Source organism: Malaclemys terrapin, chromosome 16, assembly GCF_027887155.1.
Source record: "Malaclemys terrapin pileata isolate rMalTer1 chromosome 16, rMalTer1.hap1, whole genome shotgun sequence".
NCBI classification, from domain to species: Eukaryota; Metazoa; Chordata; order Testudines; family Emydidae; genus Malaclemys; species Malaclemys terrapin.
In genome coordinates, this window is record NC_071520.1 from 17,347,957 (window position 1) to 17,365,802 (window position 17,846).

At 44.5% G+C, this 17,846-nt stretch overlaps 1 protein-coding gene across 5 annotated transcripts in view; it reads left to right on the forward strand.

Moving 5' to 3' along the window:
- The window catches only part of TANGO2 (transport and golgi organization 2 homolog), an 80,264-nt gene that overhangs the window by 35,353 nt on the left and 27,065 nt on the right, over positions 1–17,846 (forward strand). For all 5 annotated transcript variants that reach the window (XM_054006340.1, XM_054006342.1, XM_054006339.1 and 2 more), the window contains 3 exons: positions 2,058–2,146; positions 6,210–6,329; positions 7,092–7,206. In XM_054006340.1, coding sequence (XP_053862315.1) covers positions 2,058–2,146; positions 6,210–6,329; positions 7,092–7,206 — 324 coding nt within the window. The remainder of the gene's footprint in view (positions 1–2,057; positions 2,147–6,209; positions 6,330–7,091; positions 7,207–17,846) is intronic.

Genomic DNA, 17,846 nt, shown 5'->3' on the forward strand with positions numbered 1-17,846 from the left:
CACTCCGCTGCACGTCTGCAGCACAAGGAGTCCCCCTGCACCCTGGCTCCAGCCGCCCTGCAGATTGTTGTTGTTTTTTTTTCTTCCTGCGTTGCTGCTCTGGCCACCCCGCAGGTGTTTGTTGTTGTTGGCTTTTTTTTTTTTTTTTTGCTTCGCCGCTCCAGTCCCCCTGCAGTGTGGTTTTTTTTTTTTTTTTTTTTTGCTTTGGGCGGCAAAAAAGCTAGAGCTGGCCCTGCACCCAGCTCTGAAGGCAGCGCAGAAGTAAGGGTGGCAATACTGCGACCTCACCTAAAATAACCTTCTGACCCCCTGCAATTCCCTTTTGGGTCAGGACCCCCAGTTTGAGAAATGCTGGTCTCCTCTGTGAAATCTGTATAGTATAGGGTAAAAACACACCAAAGACCAGATTTCATGGGGGGACACACACAAGATTTCAGGTCTGTGATGCGTTTTTCATGGTCGTGATTTTGGTAGGGCCCTATGGATAGGGAAGAGCTCAACAATGCTAAAGTGAAGCTAATCTGCATACTTGCATTTCTATAGGAAGTTTGGATAATCTTAATAGCCTGATTCTCAATATAGACATGGAGTAATTATTACCAACTCCAGTTTTTTATTCTTGAGGCTCGTTAGTTTGTGTATTTGTTAGTTTGTGTAGTTGTTGCATTAAGACAATAGGTTGAGCTTCCAATGCTGACTGCCAAAGATTATTAGCAATAGCAAATGTTATTGGCTTTTTGTCAGAAAAGATGTTGATGCACAGACACAGAAGCCCAAACTTTCATTTTGTTTCCAGAGCTTCACCGTTAGCACGGGGATGAAATGGCAGTGTGGGATGATCCAGTGGGTATTGGAATGCACTGTACATGAGCTTATTGGTTTAATAATTGTGTTGAGAGAAGTCATGTTTTAAAGGTTAAAAAAGCCAGAGTACTTGTTCTGGATTCCTCTGAGGCAATCTAACCATATTGACTTTTCATATCCTACCCTGCTTTGTGTTCACACCCTGCCTGACGTGAAATTATGTAGTCTCTTAATTCGACTGGTTTGTGTTCCCACAAAGCCTAAAATATTTTTTTAAATGCCCTTGCTGCATATGTTTCTTGCATATCTAGCCATATTTTAAATGTACCTGAGCTTGCCTGTTAAGTCTCCAAGCACCAATTATAACTACATAAATCCTAAAACTGAAGACAGTGCATATAGCTAGAAAAAAAATTCTTATCTTTATATCTTCACTAAGCCCTAGTAAAATCCAGCATGGTTTATTGAAATATTTGTTTGACTTGCTAAACTTGTATAATTTAGATTTAGACAGTATGTCAAGAGCTACAGCACCGCAGTCTGAGAGCTCGCAGAGTGAGAAACGCTTATTACCAAATATAAACAGAGAATTTCACCTGACAATGTTTTTCAATTACATATTGTATTTCTTAACCTCCTACTAGCCTTTGATTATGGAGCCTCCATGGGCCTCCTGAATTTTGTTTGCTGCAGTGGCCAAATCTCAGTAAGGATTAAAATGTTTCTCTATTGTGTTCCTAGGAAGCTCAAATTCTGCCTTCTTGTAACATTTCCTGGCTGGCATGAAACAAGGCTTTGCTCTTTCCCTTTCACTTCACCTTATCTATGAAAGATTAGCACATACCAGTAAAGTAAGACTCAGACAAATGATCTTGATGCTCAGTTTTCACTTTGGGGATGGGTCTAAGACAGAATGACCATCCCATCTATGCCCTGGATATTTAAAGGTGAATGGAAGACAAAGAGGCTATTTCCTTCTTCATTCTATATTTAAATAAATTTTATATACAATAATATATTACAAACTACATTATAAGGATGTGATTAAGGTTGCTAAGTCAAGCTCTCTGAAGTTAAGAAATGCCAGAATTAAGGTTGCCTGTGTAACCTTAATTTGACCTGTGCATTATGTACAGTCTTTAGTTACATGACCATGTACTATTTTTTTGTCCACAGGATGACAAAAATTTACAAGTAGTGCACAGATCAAGTATGCAACATCTGAAATTCATAGTCTTCCTCTTGTCCTACAGGCTTATCCTAGCAGCTAATAGAGATGAATTTTACAACAGACCATCAAAATCAGCAGACTTTTGGGATAGCAGCAATGAGATCCTTAGTGGTATGTAACTTTTTAATAGAAGCTTGTCTTGAATCTCTCTTCCCATGTACTTTTGTTTGCAAATCTACAAAAACGTTGTTAGAAATAAAAGAACATTTAAAGGTGATGAGAACTTGTCCTCACGTGTGATGGTTGAAAACCAGTTTATGGGCTTGAAAGAGGCATAGGCCTTCGTTGTATTGCTATCTTGTATGTTTTCTTTAATCTGTACTGTAACTTCTTAAAAACTTGAATGCGTGGTTTGTAAACCTTAACTCTGTAATGAAGTGATTCAGAACCGAAGTAAACCCATACAATGGATACTTTGACAACAATTTGTAAATCAGCTGTAACAACTCATGGTCACATTTTATATAAAGTCCACTGAGTTTTGTTGCATTTAGTAGACTACAAAAAAAAAAAACTTACTTGAATGTTCTTCACTCTTCTTCATCATATGTTCTCCAAAAGCCACAGTTCAAGCAGTGTAGTGAAAATGCATTATACCATCTAACATAACTAGTTATTTAGTACCATGAATAACTCTCTGGAAAATGGAATTGCTGAATAGTAGTCAATGACTTTAAAATTGTTTAATGGAATAAGGCTCAAGGAAATGAAATTTTAAAAATGTATGGATCATTTCTTATCAGTTTGAAATTTTTTGACTAATGACCAAAGTTGTTTTGGTTTATTAGCTTTCTGCCTGGCTGTTGTTGTTAGGCCGGGGGGGGGGGCAAACTATGGCATGCGGGCTAGATCCGGCCCCTCAGGGCTTTGATCCGGCCCGCGGGATTGCCCCCCATGGCGCCACGGGCCCCGCGCCACTTTCAGAAGCGGCTGGCACCACTTCCCTGTGGCCCCCAGGCACAGGGGCAGAGGGCTCCATGCGTTGCCCTTGCCTCCAGGCACCGCCCCACGCAGCTCCCATTGGCTGGGAGCGGGGAACCGCGGCCAATAGGAGCTTCAGGGGAGGTATATGGAGATAGAGCTGGAAGAGACCCCAAAGGGTCATTGAGTCCAGCCCCCTGCCTTCACTAGCAGGACCAATTTTGCCCCAGATCCATAAGTGGCCCCCTCAAGGATTGAACTTACAATCCTGGGTTTAGCAGGCCAATGCACAAACCACTGAGCTATCCCCCCTCCCCAAGTACCCCCCAGGTACCTGGAGGCATTGCAAGGGCAGAGCACGCAGAGCCCTCCACCGCCTCCATCCCCCAGGGGACGCAGCGCTTCCTGGAGCGGCGCAGCGTGGGGCAAGGGCAGGCATCCAGGGAGCCTGCTCTGGCCCCGGTGCGCGCCGCTGCCACCCCAGAGCCACTTTAGGTAAGTGGCGCCAGGCCGGAGCCCGAACCCTGCCTGCATCTTGCATCCCTCCTGCACCCCAACCCCCTGCCCTGAGTCCCCTCCTGCAGTCCGCACCCCTCCTGCACCCCAACCCCCTTCCCTGAGCCTCCCATACACTCTGCACCCTTCCTCTGTCCCAATCCCTTGCCCTGAGCCCCTTCCTGCACACCGCACTCCCCCCTGCCCCAGCCCTGCATACAATTTCCCCACCCAGATGTGGCTCCCGGCCCAAAAAGTTTGCCCACCACTGTGCTAGGCTGTCTTCTAGCTGATGTTTTTTTATAGAGACTCTATCTTTAAATACAGTTTCAATTTGACGACATCTCCATACTCTCCGATATAAAAATGTGAGGCTCAAATAGACAGAGCCTTGTTTAAATAGAACATTCTGACTCTGCAAAGAATTTTCATTGATGTTATGTGGTGGTGTTGTCGTTGGCAGAGAGGTCTGTGAGGATCAATTACTCCCACTGCACTGCAGCTTCCTCGCTTTCTGAAATTCTGGCTGACATTCCAAAATTCCTGCCAGACACTCTGGATGCTGCCTCCCTTGTTACACGGCGGCCGGGGGGGGAGGAACAAAATACTTAGATGTTGAAATCCTAACATCAGCTGAATACTAGCCTGTAGCAAAGTGGAATAGATAATAAAATCCATTTTTGATGTCTTACTATATTCCTCCACCCCACCCCACCCCGGGGTTTTATTTGAGGCAATTCAGTGCAAGGGGCTTATCTGTGCAGGTCTGATTAGTACACTGTTTGAATTAATAATGCACTGCTTTCAAATGAAAGTAGCGAGGCAAAAAAGTAAATATATCCAATTCATTCTTGCCTGTTGTCACTTAATATTGATGATCATTCTTGACACTTAAAACATTGCTGCTTGTTCTGTACTACTGTACCGTAACTTACAGGCATTGTCCATCATAGCTACAATGGCTGATATTCATTCTTTATTCTTATGATTTGAGTGGAATGGAGTGTAGGCTTGCCAACTTTCTAATCGCACAAAACCAAACACCCCTGCCCTGCCCCCCACTCTCTCCATCTCCCCCTCTCTCCGCTCTTCTCCACCCTCACTCACTTTCACTGGGCTGGGACAGGGGGTTGGGAGGGGGTATGGGCTCTGGGTTGGGGGTGCAGGCTCTGGGGTGGGGTTGGGGATGAGGGGTTTGGGGTACAGGACGGGGCTCAGGGTTGGGCCAGGAGGTTAGGGTGCAGGGGAGGAGGTGCGGGGTCCTGCAGGCGTTTACCGCCGCTCTGAGGAAGTGGCTGCCAGGTACCTGTGCCCGCTAGGCACATGGGCAGCCAGGTGCCTTTGTGTCCACAGGCGCCGCCACCAACAGCTCCCATTGGTCGCGGTTCCCAGCCAGTGGGAGCTGTAGAGCCGGTACTCGGGCTGGGGGCAGCACATGGAGTTTCCCAGTCCCTGGCTGCCCCAGCGCCTAAGGGCTGTAGGGACCTGGTGGCCACTTCTGGGAGCAGCACAGAGCCAGGGCAGGTAGGGAGCCTGCTTTAGCCCTGGGCCCCTGCTCTGCCACCGACCAGACTTTTAACGGTCGAAAACCGATGCCTGGCAACCCTAGTGAAGAGTGGGAGGAATGCCTTGTGTGCAGATCCGACATCAAGAAAACTATTACATGCCAAGGGCATAGCCCACAGGTGGGCCACAGCCCACCCAGTTAGCACCCAGGCCCCCGCAAATCTGAGCTGGGGTGTAGCAGTCCAGTGTGTCACTCCAGCACCTGAAATTTAGGGCAGAGCTTTGCTACAATGCTTCAGAAAGCTATGCTTTAGCGGCTCTGCCTTGTCATTTTCTGAGTCACCCCATGTGCGTGCCCATCTGGGCAGAAAAATTACTTTCTGATGGGGAAGCAAAGGGAAGCCACAAGAATGGTCTTGTGACTCTCCCCAGCAGTATGTTTCTGGTGCCCAGGGCAGCCAACAGAGAGGTCAATCACTGTGGGGTAGGGGGTGGGCCTGGGGAAGACCCAGCTGGTGGCTGCTACCCTGCACCCGAGCTGCTCCCCCATCCACCCGACCCCCAAGCATCCAGACCCCCCTCATAACCAGACCCTCCCACTGAGCCTCATCCCCCCCCTCCCCCGCACTCAGAACCCCCTTCCCCTTACTGAGCCCCAATGCCCCTGCACCTGGACCACCCCGACGACTCCCCACCCCACTGAGCCCCAACCAGCTGCTCCTGGATCCCCATCCCATTGAGCTCCACTCCCCCAGCATTTGAACCTCCCCATTGAGCCCACACACACCCACTGAGACCCAACCACCTTCACCTGGACCCTCCCTGCAGGCATTACCATTGCATCCAGAACCCCCCAACAAGCCCCTATGCTTCCAACAGCAGCTAATCCTTCCCTGAGATTTGCATTTGAATTAACAAATATTCTAGCTCTACATAACCCAGTTATATTCCTTTTAACACAGTCGTAATTTTTTAAATCTTGGTTTAGGTTAATTTACTGACTTTTTTCCCTATTATCACTGTGATTTTATTAAATGGTGAATATTGCACAATTGCAAAATGCTGATTTAGTTTTAACTCATTTCATTTTTACTTTCCAAACAAACAAAAAAGCTTGGGACTCTAAGCATCTATCCAGCACTAGCTAAACTCAATTTTTATTAAGGAACTGTGATTTAAGGCTTTTGAAATGAGATGAAGCAGCAAAGTAGTGAATCTGTCTTATTTATGCTTATGCCTCTATTTGCTGTAGGTTTGGATATGGAGGAAGGAAGAGAAGGCGGGACGTGGCTTGGAATCAGTAAGAAAGGCAAGATGGCTGCCTTGACAAACTACTTGCAGCCGAAGATTGATACAAATGCAAAGGGAAGAGGTAGGGCGTCACAATGAGGAAATGAAAATATGAGTGACTATATAATGGAATGTTTGTTACAACCTTAACTAAGTACTGTTTTAACCCCCTTTTCTCATCCAATGAAGTGGTAATAATAGCTATTAACAAGGCTTGTAGAAACCTTTTTTTGTACACCCCGTCCTCCTCCTCTGAAGAATATGTAACAAGCTCTTACTTGAAACTTCTTGTGGTTGAGCTCTGTGTTTTAGATTGATGCATTCCTAGGACACTTTTGTGAGCAGAACATAATAGGAAATGGAAAAATGTGCATTTTCGTCTTTTAGGAGACTTTTTCTCATTATATTTTTATAGTAAAAGAAAAAAATCTGCTTGTAAACTCAGGGTCATGAGGTCCTTCCGTGGAAAAATATGACATTAAATAGATCAAATAAATGAGCCACATTAGTTGTATACCAAGCCAGGGCTACAAGGAACATGTAGAGGAAATGAAATAAAAGACTGAGGAGAGTGGTAATATGTGAGAACATCTAATACCGCAAGCTCCTCAAACATAAATCCGTTGCAGGTTTTTCCTCAGAGTAAAAATAAGTGTCATAATTGCTATATTGGTTTAATGTGAGCACTATAGAAAACCCTAATTTCCATATTTTGCCCCTCATCAATAACAGGAATCCTAAGCCTTGTGTTCTGCTTGTTTGACTGAATTTGCCAGATTAGCTATCCTCACTTTCCATATGCAACTCATTCTAACTAACTCTAAATCCTTCCTCTTCTTCTTAGGTGCACTTGTAAGAAACTTCTTGACTACGGATTTGGACAGCTTCTCTTACTTGAAGAAAGTTTCATCAGAAGGACACCTTTACAATGGATTTAATTTAATAGCAGCCGACTTGAGGTAAGTCTATAAAACTTTACAGATCAAAAGGTGAAGAGGGAGAAACAAGAAAGCAATGAAGTGCATAGAATTATTAGCACTAAATTATCACAGTATAGTGGCTTGTCACAGGCAAAAGCTATAGCTCTTGTGCTTTTACTAACAGGCATGGGTATTCAAAGTTCTGAATGTTACTCCATTTCATATACTTTCTACAGTTCTCTTTTTTTTGTTTCTTCCAGAAACCAGAGGGCTGTCTTATTATCTAGTAATTTCTTGTAGTGCGTCTCTCAACATCTCTTTCTTACAGAATAGAGATATTTCAATAGAAAGATTTCCTAAGTTCTTCCACCCTTAATTTGTGATACATTTTTTCACTACCAGACTTCTGGACAACTACAAAAATTCTGATTCAGGATTTGGTTTGCCAATTTAATGTGAACAAATACTGTCGGTCTCCTGACTTAACAAAGCTAATAAAGACACAGGAATAAAAACCCAGTCAAATACAAAGCGTTGTCCTAACAGTACAGACACCATTATTGTAAACAATACACTGACAGCTACCGAAGCATAACATCAAGATTTGATTAGTGAGCTGCAGTAATTTAGCTGAGAGATCAGGATTAAGATTTTTAGCACTGAAACCAAATAAGAACCCAGAAGAAAATCACTGTGACGGGGCAATGGAGTGATGGGAAACAGTGTTCAGAACCTGGAAACTTGATCAACGCAGCAAAATATATTTGATGGAGTCTGGCAGTATTAATTAAATGAGATGAGTAGTGAACACAAACTGCAAAAGCCAATGGTTAGACACTAAGGTCTTGTCTACATTGCCCCGCAGTTCAGACTACGGTGGTGTGACTAGCAGTGCACACCAAAGTGGTATGCTACAACTCCCCCATGTGGATGCTGCAGGCATGAACTAAAAGGTTGCTAATTTGCATTAATGTAGTCCTGTTTGAAAAGGATGCTATTAATGCAAACTAGGAACCTTTTATTTCACATCTGCAGCATCCACACAGGGAAGTTACAGCACACCACTTTGGTGCACAATGCTACCGTAGTCACACCCCCGTAGTCTGAACTGTGGAGCAGTATACACAAGCCCTGAGTATCTGAAGATGTGACTGATGAAAGGCTGTAGAAGTGTTAGCCATTTAAAGGAAGTGCTTTTGGGAATTAAGGGCTAGATAATGGGAAATAAGATTTTAGAACTGTTGGAGATATTGAACGAAGTTCAAGAGTGAGATGAAAGGATGAAGATAAATGGGGGTGGGGGATGTAACTGGAATTACTTTACAACTGAAAGAAATAGTTGAAAGCTGTTCACATTGGTCACCAGATCAGGTGAACAGGGAGAATTCGAATAAGTGGGGAATGAGGATGGTAATGAGGACTTGAATATCATTTGAATAGTCAGCTACCTGAAGACGTGCATCACAGGAATCAAACAAGAATTGTCAGTGATCAGAGGAGAATCTGAACTGAGACACAATTCATATGTCATCTCAGATGGTTGTTTAGCACTCACAAGAATATGAATTATTTCATAGCTATTATCGGTGTATATTGCTCAGAGAAAGTGGAGTTAATACCCAGACGGAGAACAAGTGTGACTGAGATTTCAGCAGTTCTTAATAGAATTAACAGTAAACCTAGACGATGACAAAGTAGACACAATGGGGAAACAATAGAATTAATACTTTATTGGGAGACCATTAAAATTCTCTGTGTTGGCATTTGGTTGTGGTTTTGCTTTTTGTTTTTTTTAATGCAATTAAACAGTCTTTCTCCTTATAGATATCTAGTAAGAAAAGTTGGATCAATTCTGCCCTCTGAAGATAATAAATAATAGTAAAATAGAAACATTTTGTACTGGTGATCAGTACTTTTCTTTTTGAGTGTCATAGAGCATATGTGTTGGTATTGGACCACATTGAAAGTTGAGGATAAAAAGAAGTACCAAATAACTTCCCGTCCACTGAATAAGGCAAGGGTCATACCTGAGAATGTAATTAAAGACTGAATCATAATGTGTACCCACAAGGAGGCTGGATTAAGGTTGTACAAGAATTTTCTAAGGTCCGTGCTTGTCTTTGCAACCTTAATGTTTTATTACCGTAGTGGTTTTGGATGTAATTTCGTGTGTGTGTTTAAACCAAAATTTGAAAACAAAAATTACATCTAGTTGGAACCACATTGATCCCCAGCTTGGGTTATCTGGGTTTGGACCTTCAGATCCACAGCACAGACTTCTGCTACTTGAGCTAACAGAGTGGCATTGGTAGTCTGTTTATCCTCTGTGTGGACTGGTCACTTCGGGGGACGGATGTTCTATTTTTGCCAGTGAGTTTCATGGCTATTTGAGGATGCAGAAAAATGTAGAGACTAAACTCCTGGGTTTAATTCCAGGTTCTCTAAGGTAGTGTTCTATAGTGGTTATAGATCCTTATGGACCTGCAGCCCTGCCCTATCTGCCCCACCCTGGCTTCTTGCCCCCAATTTCTCAAACCTCCTCTTCATTCTAGTGTGACTGCTTCCTCCTCCTCCATAGTGCCTAGATGCCAGCTGGGAGAACATTGAGAGCCCAAGAGAGACTTGCTTCTCAGTTCTGGTCCCCAGCACTGCCGTAGTTAATAGCAGGAGGAGTAATTGCAGGAGAAGCCTGCTCAGCCCCAGGATGCAGCATGCTCATTTACTCCAGGGGATGGTACGCGCACAGTTCAATGGAGCTGTGAAGAGATGGAACATGTCCAGTGCAGATAAATTCTCTAAAGATTCTATCTGCCAGAAGCTGCTTACCCTCTACTGAATATGTGCAAACTGAGATTTTTTTCAAATTCTTATGACTTGGCCAAATTTGGGTGGATTCTCATGGACTGCAGAAAGCACATTCCTGACACGAGGATGACCCCTTACCCACAAGTCCCTGTTCCAAATATTGAATCTTTAGAACTTAATGGAAATGATGGTGAGAATTATTTTTAACCTGGGCAAAACATATTTTTCCTGATCTCTTTCTGAGAAATGGATGAACCGTTATCACTGAAATTTCTCAAACCAGCCTGAGGCAGATACCTGGCATGGAACATTTCAGCCTAAATGGTCAGTTTGGCCAAGTTTTAAGCAACTGAAAACAGGGTCTTATAAGTATTGATCAAGCTTAACCATAAGTGGTGCTATATGTTACGTACAGACAACCTTAACTGATATGTAATGGGTACATGTACTTAATATGCCTATCACAAGAGAGAGGATATAAAAGGTTAAGGTATCTAATAGTACATATCCTCTACTCCATTCAAGTGTGCTCCTTGCTTCTAGAATCATTAGACATCACAGACAATGCACCACAACTGTAATTTTTCCCCAGTAGGAAAGGCTAGCCCTCCAGCACTCTGTTTCCCAAACTTCCTACCACCTACAGACCAGAATCCTCCTCCCCCAACTTCCTTTCTGCACAAGTTTGGAAAATCACTCTTATTTGGAGAAGAGGGTGCTGGAATTAAGTTCATTATACCTTTCTAGAATCCTGTCAACAAATGTGACACTGTTACAATTATTGTTCCCTCTACTTCACTGACCTCCATTGGTCATAATCCAGTCACCATCACTCAATCCCCTCCCTCCCATGAAATTTTTAAATAAAGGATTAGGAATAAAACACTTTCAAGGTCTTTAGGTGCACAAAACCATAGCTTCCTTGCCAGTTTAGGCTATTTATTTTCATTTTAGAAACTGCTGTGATAAGGTGGGGAGGGAAAATGGAACTTTTTTTAGCCAATTGAAGTTTAAAAGGAGAAATGTTTTATCAAGGCAGACTCACTCCAGCTGTGAAGATACCAGTAGTCTTTCAGTGCTTGCTGCTCCTGCTTAGGGATAAATGACCTGGTTCTAAGAACTGCAACAGTAGAAAGAGAAAGTGAGCACTTCAGAGATGTGTGAAAACCAAACCAATCCCCCACATTGCTGCTCCAGGGAATAGATGAAGGACCAAATAGCCCCTACACTCAGCTGGAGTGAGAGGAGATGGTGTTTTAAAGGTCTGCTGGTATCTTCAGCTGAACTCTCACAAACATCGTCAAGCAGTAATTTGAATGGTCTAATTAATAAAAAGAAAACCAAAAGCTGGAAGACTCAGTATCTTTATCGGGGAGTCAGTTTTTCACAAGTTTGATGCCCCCCACTCCAACCATTATTTGGACTCCGCTTTGTTGATTGGATATAAAGAGGGATTTTGTTAACCTGCAAATCAGGGAAACTAAATCCACAGCAAAAGTAGATGGCTGTTTACTAAAGCTGAAACTAGTGAACTGATTTGTTGTGGCTGAGATAATGCATATATTGTTCTCTGAACACACACACTAACTGGCCCAACACAGAAACCAAGTTGGACACTTAGTGTGTACTCCTTCTTCCACCATTGCTATGCTCTACTCTGCAAAGTTCATTATTCCACACTGGGGCTTCCCCACCCTTTAGTTTTAATTGCTTTGTTTAGCTGTACTGTATTTAGAGTTGTTGACCTCTTTCTTCCTCCACCCTGCCTCACGCCCGGCTCACTGCCATCTGGCTAGCTTTCAACTAGAATAGCTGGCTTTATTAAATCTGTTGCTAGTTTACCCCAAGAATACTGATTATGAAATACTGGTTATGAAAGACTCTCAAATTACAGACTGTAGTGACAGCCTCCTGAATTGTACTTCCAGACAGAGCTGAGTGAATAATAGACTTTTCATATTTCAAGGGGGCATTGAAGGTGACGTGACCAGTTAACACCTTTCCAATCATTCAGGGGAAAGGGGGAAGAAAGGTGGTGGTGGGGTTAGTGGATTATAGATTGTTGTAATAAACCGTTAATCCAGTGTCTGTATTCAGTCCTTGATTTTTAGTGTCTAGCAAAGTTATGAATTTAACCTGCCAGGCTTGTTTTTTGAAGGTGTTGTGCAGGTTTCCTTTAAGGATGAGGACTGAGAGGTCAGATATAGAGTGATCACTTTGATATTTTTTTTCCAATGTGAGTTCATTTGAGAGCACAGTGATGGAAGATAGCAGCAGGCTATCACAGGCCAGGTAGGCGGGGAGAGGCGCCCCTCGCCTCGCCCAGCCCAGCCCTGTCGGAGGGGGGAGAGGCGTCCCTCCCCCAGCCCAGCTGGAACTGCCAGGGGGTAGGAGGGGTTACATGCAGTGGAGAGGAATTAAAACCTTGAGCCAAGCAGTGGCTTTGCCCCACCACCATCCGCCCATTGTGCTGCAGCCAACTCATCTGGTGAGTTTAATGAGCGACTGTGAGTTAGTGGGAGGTGCCCGAGCCGCCACCCCACTGCATCCCCTGGGATGGAGTGCCACGCTGTCCCAGGCTCCCCGCAACCACTGCCCCCCATCCCACTGGGCCCGCCCCCGAGCTTGCCCAGCCTTGGGAGCCAGCCGGTGGGCTTGGGGAGGTGATGGCTGATCCCCTGCGTGGTCCATGGGACGTGTGTCCATGCACGGAGCTCGGCCGGGTGCGTAATTCCAGTGGCTGATGCAGCCGAGGGGGGTTTTACCCCTCCCATGGGAAGCTCAAACCCACCTGCGAGCGCCTCCCCTGTGGGCGCAGGGGGCAGAAGGCAGACCCCCCCCCCGTGCAAAATTGCCCATTTGGCTGGCAGCCCGTGAAGCTGGAGGTGCTTGCAGTGGTGTGTGGGGGGGGTCTGTGCCAGGGGGTACGTGTGACAGCGGGCTGGGGGCGGCAGTACTATTTCTCCAACCCAAAACAGAGAGGAACCCCTCCCCCCGCCCAGTCCCACCCTGCCGGAGCTGCCACAGCCTGGGAAAGACACCCACCCCCCCACATCCTGAGCTGCTGCAGCCCCAGGGCAGCCTGCACCCCAGAGCCTGCACCTCAGCTGGAGCCCTCACTGCACCCCAACCATGAGCCCCCTCCCACACCTTGAACCCCTCATCCCTAGCTCCACCCCAGAGCCTTCATACCCAGCCATAGCCCTCACCCCTACATTCCAATCCACTCCCCCAGGCCTGAGCCCCCTCTTACACCCCAATCCCCTCATCACTGGCCCCATCCCAGAGTCTGCACCCCCAGCCAGAGCTCGCACCCCCCCTGCACCCCAGCCCTGAGCCCCCTCCCACATTCCGAACCCCTCGGCCCCACCCCCGCCACACATTACCTCCATATTGGTGCACATAACAAAATTCATTCCACACATGGACGTAAAAAATTAAAGGGAACACTGATAGTGATTGTCTTATTTCACCTACGTAGTTGTTCTTGTGGCATTTAGTGCACTGGATGAGGTACAGCCAGGGCCGGCGCAACCCATTAGGCGACCTAGGCGGTCACCTAGGGCGCTACAATTTGGGGGGCGGCAACCACGGCGGTATTTTGGCGGCGGTACCTTCTGCCGCCTAGGGCAGCAGAAAAGCTGGTGGCGCTCCTGGGTACAGCACATGTTGTGATAGGCATGTATAGGATCTTTGGATCTTGGAAAGGAGTGTTGTGGGTGGTGGTATGTCTACAGATTTTGCATCTGTTGTTCTGGCAGGATCTGGGCCGCTTTGAGTTGGGGTGTCCTGGTCTGTGGGGAGTTTGCTTCTCATTATGAGGTTCGGGGGGGTTCTTATTTGAAGGCTAGAAGAGGGGATTCAGGAAAGATTTCTGTCAGGATGTGGTCCCCATCGAGCATGCATTGTAGCTGTTTGAGACCCCACCTGGTTTCCAGCGTGGGATGGTAGGTGACAACTTTGGGGTGTGTGGTCAGATGGGATTTTATTTCCATATTGAAGCACATTCTCTTGGGGTATTTGGGTGCCCATTCCTTGATGCAATCTACCTCTCTGGTAACCTGCTTCTCTGGTGTAAAAGAAATAACCCCAGGGGAGGCTCCATGTGCAGGATTTTCTTTGTTGATTTAATGAGTTGCAGGCTTGTGCTGGATCTGCAGCATCAAAGGATATAGAAGAAATGTTTGATGAAAAATCTGCTTTGTTAAATGGCTATACTTGGGAGCTCAGAATAGCAAGACTTTAAATGCGAAATGGGTATTGAAGCAGAGGCTATAAGCCATTGTCTGTATAGAGTGACAAGGTTTAATGTTCAGGATGGACTTCAGCTATTGCTGACAGGATCAAAGATCACCCATGTTGCAAAGGTGGTGTGCTTAGTTATTTAGGGTGGGTGCTGGAGGCAGGGATTCTGACTGCATTGTTCATTCTTTCAGCCAGTCCACTAGTGATATTTAATGATACCATTGGAGAATAACAACAAAATGCCATCATCTTCCAATAGGGTAAAGAGAGTGAAAAGCCAGACCTTCCCCCCCCTCCCCCCCTCCACACACACCTCAGTATCGAAAGCTGTTGCACATACTTTGACTTCTGAGGAACCCTGCTAGCAAAAAAATGCAAATGCCAAAAAGAAACTTCAGGTGAGTTAAGAAGCAGCTGCCATAGGCTTACTATAGCCTTGCACGACTCTCAGGATTGGCTCAAAAACTACTTCCCCACCTTTTACTATGATGATTGGAGGGGAAAAGCACACTTTGCACCCACCAAATACAATAACTTGCTCTGGACAAGTGAAGTTGTAGAATTTTTGCAAGGCTGCCTTACTACATAACCGCCAGCTAAATAGCAATTTTAAACACCACAGTGCTTGAATCTTTTTATTATTTTTATTTTTTAACTTTTTTTGAAGTGCTGAGTAACCACAGATCTATCTGATGTTGAATGTTCAGTACCTCTGTAAATCAGGTTATACAACATCTGAACTGAAAAGAGATCAGAAAGGATACTATGGGTTCCTTCTTGTTTGTTAACAAATACCTAAAATGAGATTGAAATTGACCAAGCAAAGCCTTAAAATAACTCAGTCAGTTCTAATGTGTGTATATATATTATACTTATGGAAGCATTTATCTATTACAGGGATCGGCAACCTTGGCACGCGGCTGGCCAGGGTAAGCACCCTGGTGGGCCTGGCCAGTTTGTTTACTGGCAGGTTCGGCAGATCACGGCTCCCACTGGCCGCGGTTCGCTGCTCCAGGTCAATGGGGGCTGCAGGAAGCGGCGCGGGCCGAGGGATGTGCGGCCGCGGTTTACCCTGGCGAGCCACGTGCCAAAGGTTGCCAACTCCTGATCTATTAGCATAATCGCATTAAGATAGTTTGGAAGGCTATCTTCAACTAATGTTAACAATAGGAGTAAAAAATACAAAGAACTACACTAGGTCAGTAGGTAACTGTCAACTCCATAAAACAATTTGTTTTTGTGTTTCGGGTCAGACTTCCATGAACAAAGGGACAGGTATATCCCCCTGAAAGATGTACATGTTGACTAATTTTTTTTCAATGTTGATACTGCTTCAACACTGAGTACCCTGCTGAAATAAGATTCTTAGTATGTTAATGGTGCAAAGCCATTCCTATCAAATATGTGAACTCATCATGTCATGAAATTAGAAGTAGTCATGAAAGAAATGTAGTATATAAATGTAAATTAGTTTTCCATATAAACAGCAAACATGATTATTATTGCAGTTGCTGATATAAAATGGTGCAGCAAAATAACCATTAAAAGAGAGATTGAAAACTATTTTGACAATGCTTTTTGCTGTGTAACCAATAGATAGCATTATTTTGCAGTTCCTGTTTACTATCTTTACTATTCATTTCATTACACTCTAACAAAGGGAGGGAAATACCCAAGCATGTGATGCTACAAACAATGGGAAGTGCATTTATAGGCTGATCCACAAAATGCTGAAGGTTTGTTTGCATGCATATTTCAGTCTTCTCTACCCTGGCATAATGACATCCTGTTAGATTGACACAGGTACAACCATGTGAGGAAAGAATTGGATGAGAAACCGTGAGGATTTTTAAAGCCTGGATTGTTTGCTTCCACAGCTTTGTCTTCGCATCTTCATTTGAAAAACAAATTCTTTGACATTTCTAGTTTAACCCAATTCTCCATGTCCTCACAGGTGTTTGTCACCTTTAACGTTATTGATTTTTAATGACAGAGCTGCATGCTGGGGAAAAAAATTCGGTTTTTAGTTTTCTAACCTCTTCATTAGTGTTGCTTCCTAAATATACCACTTCAAAACAGTATGGAGTTTGCTAACCTCTTCTCAGCCTATTTCCTGTTCTGAAGTGGTATATTTAGAAAGCAACACTCTTCTTGCTGACTTGGAGGAAACTCTGTGTGGATAAGCACATTTTAGTACAGTGGAGTTTGGCATACAGCAAACTCGGCCCTTTATTTTGTTCCCTTGGTGAGGAGTCAGGGTCTCAGAGCCCGAGCGCCTGCCCAAGTCCAAACATCTACACTACTTATTTTTAGCCCCCCAGTGAAAGCCCTGTAAGCCTGAGTCAGCTGACCCAGGCTCTGAGACTCACTGCCGTGGGTCGCCTTTTGCTGTGTAGATACAACCATACATCCTACTAATTTGCCCATAGTCTCTGAAGATAAAGGGATTCTAGGAAGAAGAGTTGGCAAGTAGTCATGAGAAGTGGGTATGTTCTTTTGGTGCTCCATTCAGACCTTTAATTTGGTAAATTTTGGGTAGGTTTGATTAATTGGGTTTGTCGTTGAAATGGTGATGGGTGGGACTGAATTCCATGAGATCTGCTGAAACAGCAAATGGCTGAAAAATCAGACTTTTTACATTGAAGTCTAGAAAGTTACTTGATCATGACATGACACCACTGCACAAAATGCAACAAAAAGCAAAAGCAAACTGAGTTAATCTGAGAAATTGGTATCCATAAGAGAAGTTATGGAATCCTCAAAATATCTTGGACACACTGTCCTGAATTTACAAAAACAACGAGGAGTCCGGTAGCACCTTAAAGACTAACAGATTTATTTGGGCATAAGCTTTCGTGGGTAAAAAACCCCACTACTTCAGATGCCTGGAGTGAAAATTACAGATACAGGTATAAATATACTGGCACATGAAGAGAAGGGAGTTACCTTGCAAGTGGAGAACCAGTGTTGACAAGGCCAATTCAGTCAGGGTGGATGTGGTCCAGTCTTAATAACTGGTGAGGTGGTATCAATATCAAGAGAGGGAAAATGGCTTTTGTAGTAAGCCAGCCACTCCCAGTCCTTATTCAAGTCCAAATTAATGGTTTTAAGTTTGCAAATTAATTGTAGCTCTGCAGTTTCTCTTTGAAGTCTGTTTTTGAAGTTTTTGTTGTTGAAGGATGGCTACTTTTAAATCTGTTATTGAATGTCCAGGGAGATTGAAGTGTTCTGCTGGCTTTTGTATGTTACCATTCCTTCTGTCTGATTTGTGTCCATTTATTCTTTTACGTAGAGACTGTCCGGTTTGGCCAATGTACATGGCAGAGGGGTATTGCTGGCACATGATGGCATAGATCACATTAGTGGATGTGCAGGTGAATGAGCCCTTGATGGTGTGGCTGATGTGGTTGGGTCTTCTGATGATGTCGCTAGAGTAGATATGGGGACAGAGTAGGCAACAGGGTTTGTTACAGGGATTGGTTCTTGGGTTAGTGTTTCTGTGGTGTGTAGTTGCTGGTGAGCATTTGCTTCAGGTTGGGGAGCTGTCTGTAAGCAAGGACTGGCCTGCCTCCCAAGGTCTGTGAAAGTGAGGGATCGTTTTCCAGGATAGGTTGTAGTTCGTTGATGAT